The sequence below is a fragment of the Oryctolagus cuniculus genome, chromosome 6 (genome assembly GCF_051225735.1).
Source record: "Oryctolagus cuniculus isolate XC-2025 breed Fujian yellow rabbit chromosome 6, ASM5122573v1, whole genome shotgun sequence".
Classification (NCBI taxonomy): domain Eukaryota; kingdom Metazoa; phylum Chordata; class Mammalia; order Lagomorpha; family Leporidae; genus Oryctolagus; species Oryctolagus cuniculus.
In genome coordinates this window covers 7,138,085-7,155,010 of record NC_142872.1, presented here as the reverse complement: position 1 = coordinate 7,155,010, position 16,926 = coordinate 7,138,085, and the positions used below count along the sequence as shown (strand labels likewise).

Here is a 16,926-nt window from a genome sequence, read left to right as displayed (position 1 = left end):
GCGAAACCAAGGTGACGGTGAGTGTGGTGCGCTCCTCTGCCATATGGGGCCACAGGAGGGCCGAGATGGGTGGGACGGCTGTGAACTCACCAAGGACAGAGGATGAAGCCAGTGCAGGAACCGCCTGGAGCCTCTGCGAGCTGCAGGCACTGCAGCCTCAGAATCTGAGGTGGTCGCCTCGCGGCTGGAATGGCTCAGCCCACCTGAACGGGGTCGAGAGGGCCTCCAAGGGTCCCAGGAGATGGCTAGGAGCACCCATGTAGGGGAGGGTGGGCAAGAAGGCGGCTCAGAAGCCGAGCCTGGACCTGGAGCAGGATGTGAAGACATGGAAGGAGGGGGGTTGTAAAAGCAGAGGTTATTTTGCAGGCTCTGAAAGAAGTAAGGCACCCGTGATTGCTGGGGTGCTGGGGGCCTGTGGTGCTGTCTGAGGCACTGGGGGGGCCTCCCCAGGGCTGGGAGAGGACGTGGCAGGGAAGGGAAGGCATGAGGGAGCCCTGTTCTGGGTCTTAGACTGCTGGGTGAGAGGACATCCGACTCCTCCCTCTCTAATAAAGTGTGGCCTTGGTGACTTTGGGTGGGACTCATATGTTTGCAACTGACAAGAGCCTGGCCCCATCTGACATCAGCCTAAGTGGTGACAGTGAACTTTGAGTTCCTCATTTAGGGTGTGGCTTGTCCGGCTGTTGACCAGGTTGATAAACTCATGAATAAGCCATGTTCACCACACCAGGAAGGTGGCCTGAGTTGTGACCGTGCCCTAAGACCTAGAGTGGTTCCCAGGAGTTTGGGAGAGATGTGGTCAGTCAGATCTGTCATCGACAGAAAGGACAAAAGGGGGGCAGATGCTGGGGCTGGACGAATCTTGGCACATCAGGCACACAGCTGCCGAGCCCGGGGAATTGCTGGGGAGGGAGGTTGGAGCTGCCTGGCTGTGGCTCGGATGCCTGTCAGGGTCCCAGACAGAGGGAGCCTCTCCTGCTGTGCTGTCTCTGTGGGCTGATGGTGGCCTCGTATCACTCTCAGAAGACTCTTTTTTTTTTTTTTTTTTTTTTTTTTTTTTTTTTTTGACAGGCAGAGTGGACAGTGAGAGAGACAGAGAGAAAGGTCTTCCTTTGCCGTTGGTTCACCCTCCAATGGCCGCCACGGCTGGTGCGTTGCGGCCGGCGCACCGCGCTGATCCGAAGGCAGGAGCCAGGTGCTTCTCCTGGTCTCCCATGGGGTGCAGGGCCCAAGGACTTGGGCCATCCTCCACTGCACTCCCTGGCCACAGAAGAGAGCTGGCCTGGAAGAGGGGCAACCGGGACAGAATCCGGCGCCCTGACCGGGACTAGAACCCGGTGTGCCGGCGCCGCTAGGTGGAGGATTAGCCTAGTGAGCCACGGCACCGGCCCCAGAAGACTCTTAACCCGTACAGAACCCCTAGAACAGATCCTCTGCTCCCAAGTTACTGCTTACGTCATTATCTCAAAAGAAACAAACAAACAAAAACAAGAAACCAAAACGGGCCTCTGTGCCAGAAGCCTGGTCAGTCTTTAGGTGGGCCGAGCTGGAAGGGGAGCTACCAACAGGTGAAAGTTGATTCTTAAGAATTTTTAGATTATTTTTCATCCATTATTCCCAGAGAGCTGGAGTCAGGGCCTGGACAACGTCAGGAAACAGGATAAAGGGGAGAAACGGGTACTTTTACAACGACGTGGGATTTCTCGCTTGTGATAATGTGATGCGTGGAATGAGGGCAGCAGACCGGGGCGGTGGGGGGGGACTCCACTAGAACAGTATCAGGATGTGGTGACCCAGCTGCCACCACCTTCTTTTGTATCATTCAGGGAAGTAGATAGACACTAGACCAACATATCACGGATCTTCAACAATTTCATGGAATATGTGTGCTATGAAAAAACTGTGCATGCATTTCACACATTTTTTTGCACCGAAATAAATTTATCTTTTAATTTCATTTTCCAAGAACTTTGTGAGATTCCCTGGGACACAAAGGGGACTTGGAAATGTCCCTGCCGAAGAGCTGTGCCCTGCATATTTCCACAAGTTTAGGATTCATTTGTGTTCACAGATTTCCTCTTTAAAGTGCAGGTCACCCACGGAGGACTTCTTTTCTTTTGCTGTAAGTAGATAACTAATCAGGCTGCGTTCCTGCTAACACTTGTCAACGAGCAGCTGCACTTGGGGGATGCGAATTCTGGTTGAACTGCAGCAATAGGAAGTGGTGTTTAAGAATGCACTTTGAGGGAGAAGCGTGGGGGCTTCGTAGGCTCAGCAGGTAGCTGAGGGTGCCACCCTGGGCCTGGTTTGGGGGTGGAAGCCAGGAGAGGCAGCTGCCTGCTTTCTGGATAGTGCTCCCTCCTTCCCACTGCCTTCTGGCAGGCCCTCCTCCCACTGATCTCTTAAAATGCAGTTTAATCATCACCTGTCTCCCAGACTTGCCCAAGTGGAGTTAGCAGCTCTACCCTTTGGGCGCTCACTGGTGTGTAGATGTATGTTTTGCTCTCATCTGTTTATGGCTTCAGATTTCTTCCAGATCATTCCATTCCTTGAAAGCTGAGGTCATGTCACATTCATTTAGCTTCTACCGTCGTACACAACTGATAGTCATTTCTATCAATTACACATTCAGGATGAATGAATTTTCGAGAATTAACATGCCTCACCCTGGCTAAGAAAATCGTCAGCGTTAACAACATGGACTTCTTATCTATGGAAAGAATTTCTAAATAGCAAGAGGGGCATACGCGTCGCTTGGCTATTTTTACGTAACCTTTATATTCATTAAAGCAGGCGCCTTTCATACTTTTCTAAATTGAACTCATGCCCAGTCCGTTACTAAAAATCAGGAGTATTTTTTAATTCATCCCAGACTTTCTGCAAATCAGACCAAGTTGACACAGTTTACCAAAACCATGCAGGTGTGTCAGTGGGGCTTCTGCTTCAGATGAATTCTGAGAATCACGGAAGGAATGCTGTAGAAAGAATACTCTCCCAGTCGCAGATCACAGACAATGTTACAGAAGGGGCCAGGCCATCTGAGAAACTGCTGGGTAACATTTTGCACACACCAGGCTAGGAGGAATTTGAAGAGCATGTAACACTGAGTGAAGACGAGTTTTGGTGAAGTCAGCACTCCCTCGATGACTCCTCTGCCAGAGGAGTGACAGAGTGACAACAAACGGGAGAAGCTGGGCACACTTTCCGTAGTCCAGCCCTTGGGAATTTATCGTGAGGGAGTGTGGGAGAAGAAGGAAACAACCTCTACACCTGAAGACGCTCATCGCTCCAGTTCATAAGGACCACCAATTAGATGCACACACGTACTCTGCTCAGTTAAAGCCGCAAACCTCCCGCAGGCCATCAGTTCCTAAAGGGCAGGGATCAGATTCCCAGTCTCCTAGTGTTTAATGTGGTACACAGTAGGACAAATATTCTACATTATTTTAAAAAAGATTTATTTATTTACTTGAAAGGGAGAGAGAGAGAGAGAAAGGGAGGAGAGATATCTACTGGTTCACTCCCTAAATGGCTGTAAGAGCTGAGCTGGGCCAGTCCAGAGCTGGAAGCTTCCGGGTCGCCCACGTGGGTACAGGGGCTCAGGTACTTCAACTGTTTTTCAGTGCTTTCCCAGGTGCCTTCCCAGGGAGCTAGATTGGAAGTGGACCAGTGGGGACTCAAACTGGTGCCCACATGGTATGCCAGTGCCATAGGTGGGGAGGCTTTACTTGCTACTACGCCACAGCGCCGGCCCCAAGGTCCTACATCATTAAGTAGATGGGTCTGTGAGGGGTTTTATCATTCTATCAGTGTCACTCAGTGCCTTGAACTCCTTCTGATTTATAAATTCACATGATCTCTAGATCACATGTGGTTCAAAGCAATTATTTATAAACCGTCTCATCTGCAGTAGAATTTGTTACCCAGTCACTGAAGGTATACCAGCAGGTGGATTTAGGAAAGAATCTAAGAGTAAGCTGAAGATTCAGACACTGGTGGCCTGACAGCAAAGTGCCCATCTACCCCTTAAACTCTGGCGGGCTTCTTTGCGGGCCACTGGTATAGAACGTTACATCTTCCTGAATTAGATGAGGGACCAGCTGGCTCAGGGTAGGCCTTGTTTGGAACACTGCACCCTGGGGCTATAGGACTGTAACCTACACATGCAGTCCTCTTGCCTGGTGTTTTGCTTTTGACAGAGAGACAGACAAAAAGAGAGCACACGAAAGAGCTGTCACACCCGCCAGTTCGCTTTCCAATTGTCTGCCACACAGCTCCCAACTGGGGCTGAAGCTGGGGACTCAGGCCAGGTCTCCCAAGTGCGTGGCAGGAACCCAATCACTGGAACCCACACCCCTGCCTCCCAGGGTCTGCATTAGCAGGAAAGTGGAGTCAGGACTCAAACCCAGGCACTGCAGTGTAGGATGCAGGCATCAGACAGGTGCCTCGCCACTCGGCCAAGTGCCCACCTACCTAGTTGTGTCATTTTTATAGATGACTAATCCATCCTTTACACTCTGTTCCTTTATACTTACTTCCCAGTGGAAGTAGTAATCTCAACTCCAATTTTGGCCACCTGATGTTGAGTGTATATACTGACTACCTACGGAAACTATTACGTCCCACTTAAAAATAATTATTAAGACTGTGAGAACATGTTGATAGAATATGCCAAGAGAAAAAAAGCAAAATACATAGTTTTGGAAAATCATTGACACAAAACTACGTGAGCCTCTGGACCACGCTGTAGGTAAACGTGAAGATAAAGCTGTGATTTCTTGTAAACATTTCTTCAGGGTCGTATGGTCAATGGCTTCTGTCAGTGACGACGGCGATGACACTCCGGGTGCAGGGGTCAGCCCGCCCACCCTAGGACGTGTGTGTGCCCAGCAGGCTGCCTTGTCTGCGGAAACTGCCTCCTCCTCATGACTCATTGCGGGTGTTACCCCCAACCACCATACACTCGTCGATCGTGCTCAATGCAGCTTAATCCAGGGCCGGTCATGGAGTCCACACGTTTCCTCCCCGTCGTCTTTTATTTATTTATTTATTTTTTTTTAATTTTTTTTTCGTCGTCTGTCTTAACGCCTCTCATTCGCGAGCACCGTCTGGCTTTCACTTCCCGGCTTCGGGATCGACAATTCCAGGACTGGCCTGTGTTCCGCTCTTGGCTTTCTCGCCCCTCAGAGTCCGGCGTCTTTCAGGGCCACAGCGTTTCCAAAGCCCAGGCACGCGGGGCGGGTCCCAGGAGGGGCCTGGGAAACGCGGTCGCTCAGCGTCCACCCGCGGAGGGCGAGATCGCGCACGGCGAACCGGGCCGCCCCGGGCCGCCACCGCGCTGAGGGCCCCGGGCCGCCACCGCGCTGAGGGCCCCGGGCCGCCACCGCGCTGAGGGCCCCGGGCCGCCACCGCGCTGAGGGCCCCGGGCCGCCACCGCGCTGAGGGCCCCGGGCCGCCACCGCGCTGAGGGCCCCGGGCCGCCACCGCGCTGAGGGCCCGCACGACGGCCGGGAACGCACGCGGCCCGCGGAACCGCGCGGCGCCCCCGGCGGCCTCCGGCGCCCGCGACGCGACGCGACACGACGCGACGCGACGCGGCCCCGCCCCCGGCGCGCGCAGGCGCACTCCGCGCGCGCCGCCCCGGCCGCGGCGCCCGGCCCCGCCCCCAGGCGGTTGCTCGCGGCGGCCGCCGCCCTCCCCCGGCCCAATGGCGCGGCTGGCGCGTCAGTGATGTGAGGCAGCGCTCGGGCTCGTCCGGCCCCCGGCCCGCAGCCCATTACACCATCGGCCGCGGCCGCCGCTGCAGCCGCTGCAGCCGGCGCCGACGGGGAGGGCGGGAGGCGGCCCGGCGTGGCGGGGCGGGGCGAGTGGCGCGGCCGGGTTCATTGCTGTGGGGCGCGGGGCATGGAGGAGCTGTGCGGCCGCAGGCGGAGCCGGGCGGTGCGGGCGGCGGCGGGGACAACGGTTTCCGACTGAAGGGGGCGGCGGAGCCCGAGCGGCCGGCCAGGACTAGCCGCGGGCAGGTAGCGGCGGCGGCGGCGGCGCCCGCGGGCGGGCGGGCAGGAGGGCGCCCCGGGGCGGGCCTGCGGGGAGGGGTCGCGGGAGGACGGCGTCCGGCCGGGCCCACGGGGGCTTGGCGGCGCTGTGGGGGCGCCCCCGCGCGGGGCCGGCCAAGTTGTGGCTGGAAGGGCGGCCGGATTTCCCGAGGGCGCCGAGGAGTTCGGAGGGAGAGGGCCTTCGGGCGCGGGTTTTGGCGTTGGCCGGCCCGGCCTTTTTGTTCCCTCTCGACTCCCGTCCGGCCAGCACGCGGCCTGCAGCCGCGCGCCCTTGGCCGCTCTCCTCTGCAGAGGCCGGGGAGGGGAGCCCTGGGACGCCCGGGCGCGTGCCGAGCGCAACGGGAACAAAGCTGGCCGCGGGGCCCGGGGACCGGCGGAGTTCGCCGGGGCAGCCCGCGCGCCCCCGGACGTGCGCGCCCAGGTCTTTTCCCTCCTGGGGCTGGCGGGGGGACTTCCTGCAGCGTGGCCTTCTCGCCCCTGCTGGCCCTGAAGTAGGAAATAAGGACCTAAGTCGTCCTTGCCTCTGGGAGATTCACACCGCTTCCTCCCCTCCCCTCCCCTCCGTCTAGTTGGCGCTCTGGCTGTCCGATGCCGGGAGGCAGCGGGACCGAACACGCTCTCCGCGGACTGACATCCGCCCTGGGGTGCAGTGACTGACGCTGGGTCTTGGTTCCTGTTCACTGGCGTGTGCGGGGCCTGCGAGTTAAGCCGGAGCTTTGCTTTCAAGGATAGAGGAGGCGCGGCCGCTCCGCCGGACATCCATGGATCTAAAGACAGCAGTGTTTAACGCAGCTCGCGATGGCAAACTCCGCCTCCTCACCAAGTTGTTGGCGAGCAAATCCAAAGAGGAGGTTTCCTCCTTGATCTCCGAAAAGACCAACGGGGCCACGCCGCTGCTGATGGCCGCCAGGTATGGGCACCTGGACATGGTGGAGTTCCTCCTGGAGCAGTGCAGCGCCTCCATAGAGGTCGGGGGCTCGGTCAACTTCGACGGCGAAACCATCGAGGGAGCCCCGCCTCTGTGGGCCGCGTCGGCAGCGGGGCACCTGAAGGTGGTCCAGTCTCTGCTGAATCACGGGGCGTCCGTGAACAACACGACTCTGACCAACTCCACCCCTCTGCGAGCCGCGTGTTTTGACGGCCACCTGGAAATCGTGAAGTACCTCGTGGAACACAAGGCTGACCTGGAGGTGTCCAACCGGCACGGGCACACCTGCCTGATGATCTCGTGTTACAAGGGCCACAAAGAGATCGCTCAGTACTTACTGGAGAAGGGGGCCGACGTCAACAGAAAGAGTGTGAAAGGTGAGTTGAGCGTCTTTGCTTTTGTTTCTGAAAGCGTCTACCACTTGTTGTCCGGAAGTTTGCTGCCTAATTAGAAGCGCTGGTGTTGAGTGAGCCCCCACCGGCAGACCTGTTTTCCTTAGGTAGCGTCCAGCACAGCTTTGCTGAATGTCTCTGATGTTTGATAACACGTAGGACGGTTGTGAAAAAGACCTCTGTCGCTATTTTAAACAGCCTTTTTTTTTTTTTCTTTCTCTTTTTCTTTGAAGTCAGTTCCAGTTCCTGGGAAATGGGTTCCCTGATTACCAACGTAGTGTCCCTTAGGCGTATAGTTACCTACCTGGCAGTAGAGTCACATGTAATACACTTTTCTTAGGCATCCCCCCCCCCCCCTTTTTTTTTAGAACAGCCTTGGAGTAGAAGCTACTCTACTCGGTGAGTCATCGTCTTGTTTGTTCTAGGTAGGCATTTCATTTGTTCTGCGAGGGAAGGCCAAGGCCAGACTGACCTGGGAGGATTAATATCAGAGGAAAAGGAGAAAATCTGCTCCCGTATTCTACATTTATTTGGGACGAAGAGCAAATCATTGTATATAGAACAGGCAGGACAGACAGTAAGAGAGAAAACAGATTTTTACAGCTACTCAAGTCCTGAGAGCAGCACCAAGGACTGTTTAAGTAGACAGGCGTTTGTTGGTAAGTGACAGTATTAACACCTTTGTGCAGAAAAAGAGCAAGGCCTTCAAAAGTGCTGTCTTCATAGCATAAGCATTTAAAGCCCGATTTTCTTACATCTATTTATATAACAGCAGGGTGGTTCATAAATTTTAAGAGGCTACTAAAACTCCAAGGAAGCAGACATACATCTTAAAATAAAAGTTTCAAACAACACGAATTGACTTACAGTGTTTTCAGTGAAAACTAGAACTTCTGCCCGGTTTGTAGAACTTTAACTCCCGGCAACCACTGCTTACAGTTTTTGTGTGTCCTTGCAGAGCTGGTCAGTGGGAATACAAGCATGCTTGTCTGTGTTTGCCCTCTCTTACTCCTCACTGTTGGTTGATCCATGCTCTTCTGTATTTTTTTTTTAACCTTAGTTTATCTTGGATGTCATTCAGTTCCAACACATAGCTACCTCATTCTTATTTCATAGCAGTAGAGGATTTCATTGTGTGCACGTCCATAATTTATCTAGTCTGTCAACATTTCGGTCACATTCAGTACTTTGCGAATGCAAACAATGCGCTTGAGAATATTCTTGAACAAAAATTTGCCTTTGCCCACTTGGTGGTGATGGCTGTAGTATAAGACCTGTGCGTGGAATTGCTGAATTCAAGTAATGTGCATTTGTATTTGTATTAGTGCGTGGTTTGCCTTTAGGAGAAGTTAAACCACACAGCTAGGGGCTGTGCATCATTTTTGAGCATATTTACTGAGCATAGTGTATCTTTTTAAGAAAAGGTTTGTTGTAAAAGTGATACAAGATTTTTTTCTGAAAATTTTTTTCAGAGGAAGTAAAAATCTCATATCCTTCCAAAGATATTTCTGAATTTTGCATGTAGATATATGTGTGCAATTTTATTTTATATGCTGTTATATGACATATTTATGGCTTAATAGATGTTACCTTTACTGTCATTGGTCACAGCTCTTTGAACAACTGTGCACTCTTTAAATGGAGTTTTATGTTGTTTCCAGATTTTTAGTATCATTAAAAAATGCTCCAATACATGTTCGATCTTAGAAATGTTTTCATTTATTCCCGATTGTCTAGAGGTAGGTTGAGTCAAATGCCAGCATGTGATTTTATAAAATTATTCTTTTGGAGAATGCTTGTTTTAAGAAAATCACTGCAAAACTAGCCATGTAAATACTGGGAGTGCTTTGAAATAATGCAAAGCAAAGGGGTTAAAAGGTATGGCTTTTCTAAGGCTTCTTGGAGTTTCTTTCTTTGTTTTGATTTTTTTAACATCTTAATTATGTACAAATTATTGATAAACTCATATTGAAGTCAGGTTGGAGTATTTTTAAATTCTTAGGTCATTGGAGAGATGAACACTGGTACTATTTATTTTCCTTACGTTTTTCCACTACTTTATGTACATGTGGAGATACAGTGTAGGAAGAACTATAATATAAATATCTCTTTTTTTGCTCAGTATTCCCCTCCCCCCCCGATAAATGAAGAATATTTAACTTGACTGCTTTGGAGCAATTTCAGAAGAGTATGCCTTTTATCCCCCCCCCCCCCCCCCCCCCCGTTGCCTTGTATGTGAGCCTGTGTATGTGCACTCTTTTTGGCTCTGTGGTCTGCAGATTTCTCCTCAGCATCAATATCTAGTATGTGTGCCTTTAAAAAAAATAAACACAGCATGAAAAAACAGTTTCATACCCCATATTATTTTCAGATAGCCTCAGTTTTACATAGATAAATATATAATGTCATCGTGTGTTTAGTTGTTTTAACTTTTTGTGGCCTTTGAATTTTGACATGATTCCTCACGACCGTTGGCAGACTGAAATCCATGCCCTCTCCACCACTCTGATCATGAAGCTTCCATTCTTTGACAGTCGTTTCTCCTTGATTCTGTTTTTTTCTTTTTTTAGAAGTGTGTTAACAGTAATTAAAAAGCAGGCACCAATTGAAACTGAGACAGAGACACTGGCGAAGGATCTGATAGAGCAGCAAGAAAGGATCTTTCCCACATTTTTGGCCTTACCCAAAAAATGGAAAAGATTGATCAGACAAGAGATAAAATGGAATAATTTCTTAGGACATTTTATATGTCATCCATTGTAAATGGTTCTAAAGAAAAGAGATACCAATAGGTTGTGCTTGGTCTGCTTAAATATAAAATGCATGTGACTTCTACTTTCCGTTACTTTTTAACAGGCAGTTGACATTTGAATATATTATTTAACTTTTTTCCATTACTTTTTAACAGGCTGTTGGCATTTTGAACGTGTTCTAACCTAGTGGAATTCGTTCGTTGAGAGAGCATTTGTTGAGTCCCTCAGTGTGCCGGCTTGTTAGTCTTAGGCTACACAAAGATGAGTAGGCAGGAAGTCCGGTCCTTGATTCCCTGCTCTTGAAGAGCTCATGGTTTGCTCGGAGAGACAGGGTCATAAGCAGACACTTGAGCCACGATATGGTAAGTGCAATCGTAGTGCTTTCTTCTTTTAGATACTTGGAAATCCCATACCACGGACTTCTTATCTCAGAGGCAGTGGATTTATTCTTTTCCCTTAGTGTTCCAAAGGGGAGAAATCTTTGAGCCATTTAGGAGTACCTTCCAGTTTAACACTCAAAGTTGATTGATTTTTGAGACTGGAATTGGATCCTGTATAAATCTATAGACTCCAAATCAGAACTGATAAGCCCCTTTCAGAGCTGTCACAGGATAGTCATCTTTGGCTTTGTTTGATTTGGTTGGTTGGTTGTTTTGCATTGTTTTTGTTTGGACTCACAATAGGGCTTTGCCTATCTAAAGTGAAGTTCCTTCCTTCCGTTATGCTTTTACACCCAGATTTGAGCAGCTGTCAGTGCATGAGTCAATACTTCAGGCCCACAGAGCTGACTGGGTTGGGATTAGGAGACTGGCCCAAGAAGACAGCGTCCTCACTTAGGAGTCATTTTCTGTACCCTGGGTAGTGGAGTACATGGATAACATTACGGACCCTTTCTTGGGCAAGGCATTGTGTTGGACATTTTGGAGGCTGTGAGAAGGTAGAAGGTATCAGGTTTGCTAACTGCTAAAGGAATGGTGTAAACAATCCATGCTATAGGATTTTAGAGGAAGAGTATACTGACTAGGAACACTACAGCAAGAATGGAGAAACTGGGCCTTGAAAGGATTGTTGGGGTCAGATTTGCAGAAGGTTTTTTGATACAGTTTTCCAGTCTTTTGAGCAGGCACATGGAGAAATATACTTGGAGAATATACTTGGAAAGTAGGTGTATTCCACTAAGGGGCAAACCGGTACATCCAGGGTAGATTACAAAGGACAAAGAAGGAAGTTAGATTTTATTTGTCATGCAGTGGTAAGGCAGTCATAGTTTTTTGGAAGAGTAATATCTGGGATTTTGAAAGAGAAAATCATCTCTCTGCATTCTGTTAGTTTGTGAGTTTTTGAGGGTCCAGATCTGGTGTTTTTATCCAATGCGTCAGGACAAGTGTGTGGTTGATAGTGGGCGTTTGGTAACTGAGCTTATTGGATGTTCAGTTTAAAAGAGCAAAGGTTATAAGCGACTTGATGGCAAACATTGTTATTTCTTTCCGTAGAGAACTAAATATTTCATGAATACTTAAGGCATCAAAATAAGGCAGTCTCTGTCAATAGTGAGAGGTACAGGTAGAACTCTACAGACTTAAGCCTCAGAAAAGGAAGAATTCATGTAACGGTATAGCTAGTATTAGAAAGGTTTAAGAAGGAGCTAGTTTGGGCAGGTTTTGTACCTTTTTATCATGGAAATTTTCTAACATACATAAACCATGATGTAGCCACCACCCTCAGCAATTATTTACACTTGACAAAGTTCTTAAAAATAAATATTTTTCTTTTTTTCTAAAATATAAAGCAAACCCAAGGCATTACATTATTTCTGTCCTATATTGTAGGCATTTTGGGTAATAGGTGTATTTTAGTTAAGGAAATGTAAAAAAAAAAAACCACAATGTATTTTTTCCCCACTGTAAATTTGTAAGAATCTCCCTTGTAAATTACAGAATGTTTCTCTGTTCTTTTCTGTTCCACTTGTCTCATGTGTGTGTTTTCTGCCAGTACTGTGCTGCAGGTATGAAGAGAATAAATGGACTGAAATAAAGATGGACGTAGTAGATATGTCACTTTACTTCAGTACTAGCCTAGGCTATTGGAAGTGGAGATGGGTTACCTTTGCGAGCTCCAGTACTAGCCTGAGGTGTTGGAAATCTTCGTTCTGAAGTTGGCGAGTTCTTTTCACCTGTGAGCACCTTAGTACACCTGCCTTGCAGAGAAAAGTAAAGGGATGATAGAACCTAAAATTTCATTCAACTCTACAACACTCTTATCTTTATTTTGATTTAATCATACTTAGATAACTTAACTGAATCCATTAACATTTTAATCCCAAATCATCAAGTTGCTCCTGCAAGTCCTTCCTATATTCTTTTTTTTTTCTCTTGTGTTTCTTGGTATCCCCTTGGATAAGCTAATCTGTAGAGGGTGTGTGAATTCAGTTCAGCAGGGGTGTATCTCTGTGACCCTCTGTCCCTAGAGATTGAACTCTGAGCTGAGTCCTTAGGACTGAGTAGGAGCTGGGTGAGAATGAGGGGTTTATGAGCCCTGCTGCTGTTTCCTTTGTTGATGATTGCAAGGTGTGCTTGAAGCAGAGGCCAAGTTTTCCTTAATAACATTTAGGTGCATGTGGTTACCTCATTGAGTTTATCAGATTTTCATAAATCTATTTATTAAGTTCATTTGTTTAAAAAATTCAGGAAGCCCTGGGTATTCTAGAGATTTACACTGTTGAGGCATCAGAATAACAGTGTATGTCATGGAATGCAGAGGAGGAAGAGGGAGGGAGAGGCCCAGATAAAAAAGTCACATGGATACTGATCTGACCAAAACTCCTCTCCCTCCTTTTTCCCCCTTGCTTTGGGAAAAACTGTGATTGAAAAAGGAGTCTGTGAGATAGAATAGCCAGGAAAGGGAATTGTCTTGAACTCTGAGTTGATGGTTTCAGTCTACAGAAGAGTTGTTTTCAGCCCCATCCCTTAGCTACAGTGCTCTTAACCTGGAAAGTTCTACTTAACCTGAAGACCTGTTTGAAAAGCAGTTCCTGGGCTAGCACTGTGTCATAGCTGGTAAAGCTGCCAGCTGCTCCACTTCAGATCTGGCTCTCCTCTGTGACCTGGGAAGGCAGTAGAAGATGGCCCAAGTCCTTGGGCCTCTGTACCCATGTGGGAGACCCGGAGGAAGCTCCAGGTTCCTGGCTTTGGATCAGCACAGCTCCGGCTGTTGTGGCCAACTGGGGAGTGAACCAGTGGATGGAAGACCTCTCTCTCTCTGCCTCTACCTTTCACATGAGTAAATAAGTCTTTAAAAAAAAAAAAAAGTAGTTTCTTATCCACGGGTAGGTTTTAGCATTTGACTGTTACGAGCTCAAGGATCTATGTTGTCAGGTATAGCTCAAGGCCTTATACATAAAATTAATGAAGGGAAATCAGTGTAGTGGTGTTGGTAGGTTGTCTTTGGTTCTGTTTTTTAATCCTTTTTGTGAACTGTCCTTGCGTGTTTCTCCTGATAGCCTGTATGTGGGAAGGGAAACATTCCAGTGCTCCTTCCTCCAGTCGTCCACACCAGTTGGCTCTCCAGGCAGTAGAATATTTGGGATCAGCATTGCTGTGTGGTTGAGCTCTTCACCGCTGTCCCCATCTGACAGTGGACCTCTCCCCGTGCAGCTCTGGCCAGCTGTATAGTTGAGGAAGCAGGGGTTGCCAAGCATAGTAGTAATCTGAAGAGGAGAGATGAGTATTGTTTTTGTGCATTTCCAACCAAATCTGTTAGAATAAAAGACCTTCTCATTACTGTTCTCTTTTTTTAACATTTAAACTTTTACCAAAAAACACAAATAATTTTGACTTTTTTGTTTTTAAACAGCTTTACTGAGATATAATTCACATGGTACTTACCTGTAAGTGTACAATTCAGTAGCTTTTTTTTTTTTAAATGTGTATGGGCTCATTCGTCATCATGACAATCAAGTTTTTTTTTTTTTTTGAAAGTCAGAGATGCACAGAGGGGCAGAGAGAGAGACAGACGTCTTCCATCTGCTGGTTCACTCTTCAGTTGGCCGCAATGGCTGGAGCCGCGAAGCCAGGAGTCAGGTGTTTCTTCCTGGTCTCCCATGTGGGTGCAGGGGTCCAAAGACTTAGGCCATCTTCCACTGCTTTCCCAGGCCGTAGCAGAGAGCTGGATCGGAAGTGGAGCAGCCAGAACTCGAAAGCAGTGCCCATATGGGATGCTGGTACTGCAGGCAGTGGCTTAACCCACTGTGCCACAGTGCCAACCCGACAATCAAGTTTTCATCATTGCTTGTTCCTCACAGCTGTACTAATATTAGATGACCACTAATCTTTCTGTATCTATAAATTTACCTATTCTGGACATTTTGTATAAAGCAAATTACATACTGTGTGATGTTTTGTGACTTGCCTTTTTTTTTTTTTTTAAGATTTTATTTATTTGAGAGGTAGAGTTATAGACAGAGGGAAGAGACAGAGAGAAAGGTCTTCCATCCACTGGTTCACTCTCCAAATGGTTACAATGGCTAGAGCTGAGCCAGTGTGAAGGCAGGAGACGGGAGCTTCTTCCCGATCTCCCACTTGGGTGCAGGGGTCTAAATACTTGGGCCATTTTCCACTGTTTTCCCAGGCCACAGCAGAGACCTGGATTGGGAGAAGAGCAGCCTGTACATGAACTGGTGCCTGTACGGGATGTGTGCTGCAGGTAGAGGCTTAGCCCTCTCAGCACAGCACCAGCCCTCTGTGACTTGCTTTTTCGATTTAGCGTAATGTTTTCAAGGTTCACCCATTTTGTAACATGTGTCAGTATTTACCTCTTTTTATTGCTAAGATATGTTCCATTATTTACATATACCACTTTTATCCTTTTAGCAGTTGATGGGCATTTGGATTGTTTCTACTTTTTAGCTATTCTGTGTAATGCTGCTATGAATATTCATATGTAAGTTTTTCTGTAATTGTGCATTTTCGTTTCTCTTAGGCATACACCTGGGAGTGGAATTATTAGGTTCTAGGCCCTCTGTTTATCCTTTTGAGAAACTACCAAACTGTTCTCCAGTGTGGCTGTACAGTTTGTTTTTATTAATAACACAAGAGCGTCCCAGTTTCTTCACATCTTCGCCAGCGTTTGTTCTCAGGGATGTGACATGACAGCTCATTGTGACTTGGTTTATATTTTTCCCCTGGCTAACCATGTTGAGCGTCTTTCATTTATCTCCTTATTGGCAATTTATATGTTTTCTTGGAAAACTGTCTTCATATCCTCTACACATTTTTGATTGAGTTATTTTTTCTATTGAGCTGTTTATATATTCAGAATACAAGTCCTTTATTAGATACATGATTTGTAAATATTTTCTTCAATTCTTTGAATATTTTTTACTTTTTTGATGGTGTATATATATAGGTAGGTAGATAGCATTTTGGATATTTATTTTAAAAATTGATCTTTTTTAAAGTTTGATCATAGATCATTTACAATGTTTGGGTTAAATAAGAAAGTTACTGAGGTTAGACTGCAGTGTTTACTAATACTAGAACTTTTCTGGACGAAACTGTGTAATCTATTTGTAAAAAGCACATCATTTTCCTGCTTTGGCACATGTTAAGTTTGGAGTCCATGGGAATGATAAAATTTTGTTTCTGCATGGTGTAAGTCAGAGGTGTGGCCTAACCACTCTTTAGATTTACATTCCTTCCACTCATTATTGCTTTCCGATATGTTAGCTGTGTGGCAAAGCTGAATAGCAATCAAGAAAATAAGGTTCCTTCTTTGTCTGCTACTCAGAGTCTAGCAGTAGTGGAATGGCCTGGACTCAACCCAGACAAACTGAGTCAAAACCTGCATTTCACTATGATCCTCTGGTTTTGTACATTAAAGTTTGAGAAGCACAGCTTTATTTGACTCACAGTAAAGATGCATACATCCTTACACAAAAGCTTGAAGCATATGAGGACTATAAACAACAAAACCTGTTGAATTGTTAATGCTAGAAAAAGCCGTTTAAATTATAACAAGTATTTTGTATTTGTTCACTATTTCTGCAGTCCTGGTGAGGACATTTTTGTTTCATTGAAAAGATCAGTTATTTCTGTCTACTGCTTGAAAGGTGGTTTAGAATCTGATTTAGTCCATATCCTAGTGAGTTTTAGTAATATTACCCATATTGTGTTGTTTATAAATGCTGTGTAGAAATTTTTATTAATTTAGTGGTTGATTGGTAATAACCACTTGTATGTCAGTCAAACCTAGAACATCTGTTTAGGCCTCAAACCAGTTTGAGGGTTACTTATTTCAATAAAAAGATTGACCCCCGTTGTTAGGCACATAAACAATCACATTTGAGCGTGACTTCTTACTGTCTTATGTGCCTACTGCAAAAGATTACATGTGGAGCTGATGTTGTGTCACCGGTTAAGTCACTGCACCAGAATGCCAGCATTACATATGGGCCCCAGTTGATGTCCTGGCTGCTCTACTTTTTTTTTTTTTTTTTTGACAGGCAGAGTTAGTGAGAGAGAGAGAGACAGAGAGAAAGGTCTTCCCACAGCAGAGAGCCAAGAGGAGCAACCAGGACAGAATCCGGCGCCCCTACCAGGACAAAGAACCCTGGGGTGCCGGCGCCGCAGGCGGAGGATTAGCCTAGTGAGCCACGGCGCCAGCCACTGGCTGCTCTACTTTTGATCTAACTCCAGGCTCATGCTCTTGGGAAAACAGTGGACCCCTGCACCCATATGGGACATGTGGATGGAATTCCAGGCTCCTGGCTTTGGCCTGGCCATTGCCGTCATTTGGGAGTA

The 16,926-nt window shown here is 47.4% G+C and overlaps 1 protein-coding gene across 1 annotated transcript in view; it reads left to right on the top strand.

Moving 5' to 3' along the window:
• The first annotated feature begins 5,691 nt into the window (after positions 1-5,691).
• The window catches only part of FEM1C (fem-1 homolog C), a 29,820-nt gene continuing 18,585 nt past the window's right edge, over positions 5,692-16,926 (top strand). The window contains exons 1-2 of the mRNA XM_089334812.1: positions 5,692-6,023; positions 6,626-7,361. Coding sequence (XP_089190938.1) covers positions 6,818-7,361 — 544 coding nt within the window. The 5' untranslated portion in view covers positions 5,692-6,023; positions 6,626-6,817. The remainder of the gene's footprint in view (positions 6,024-6,625; positions 7,362-16,926) is intronic.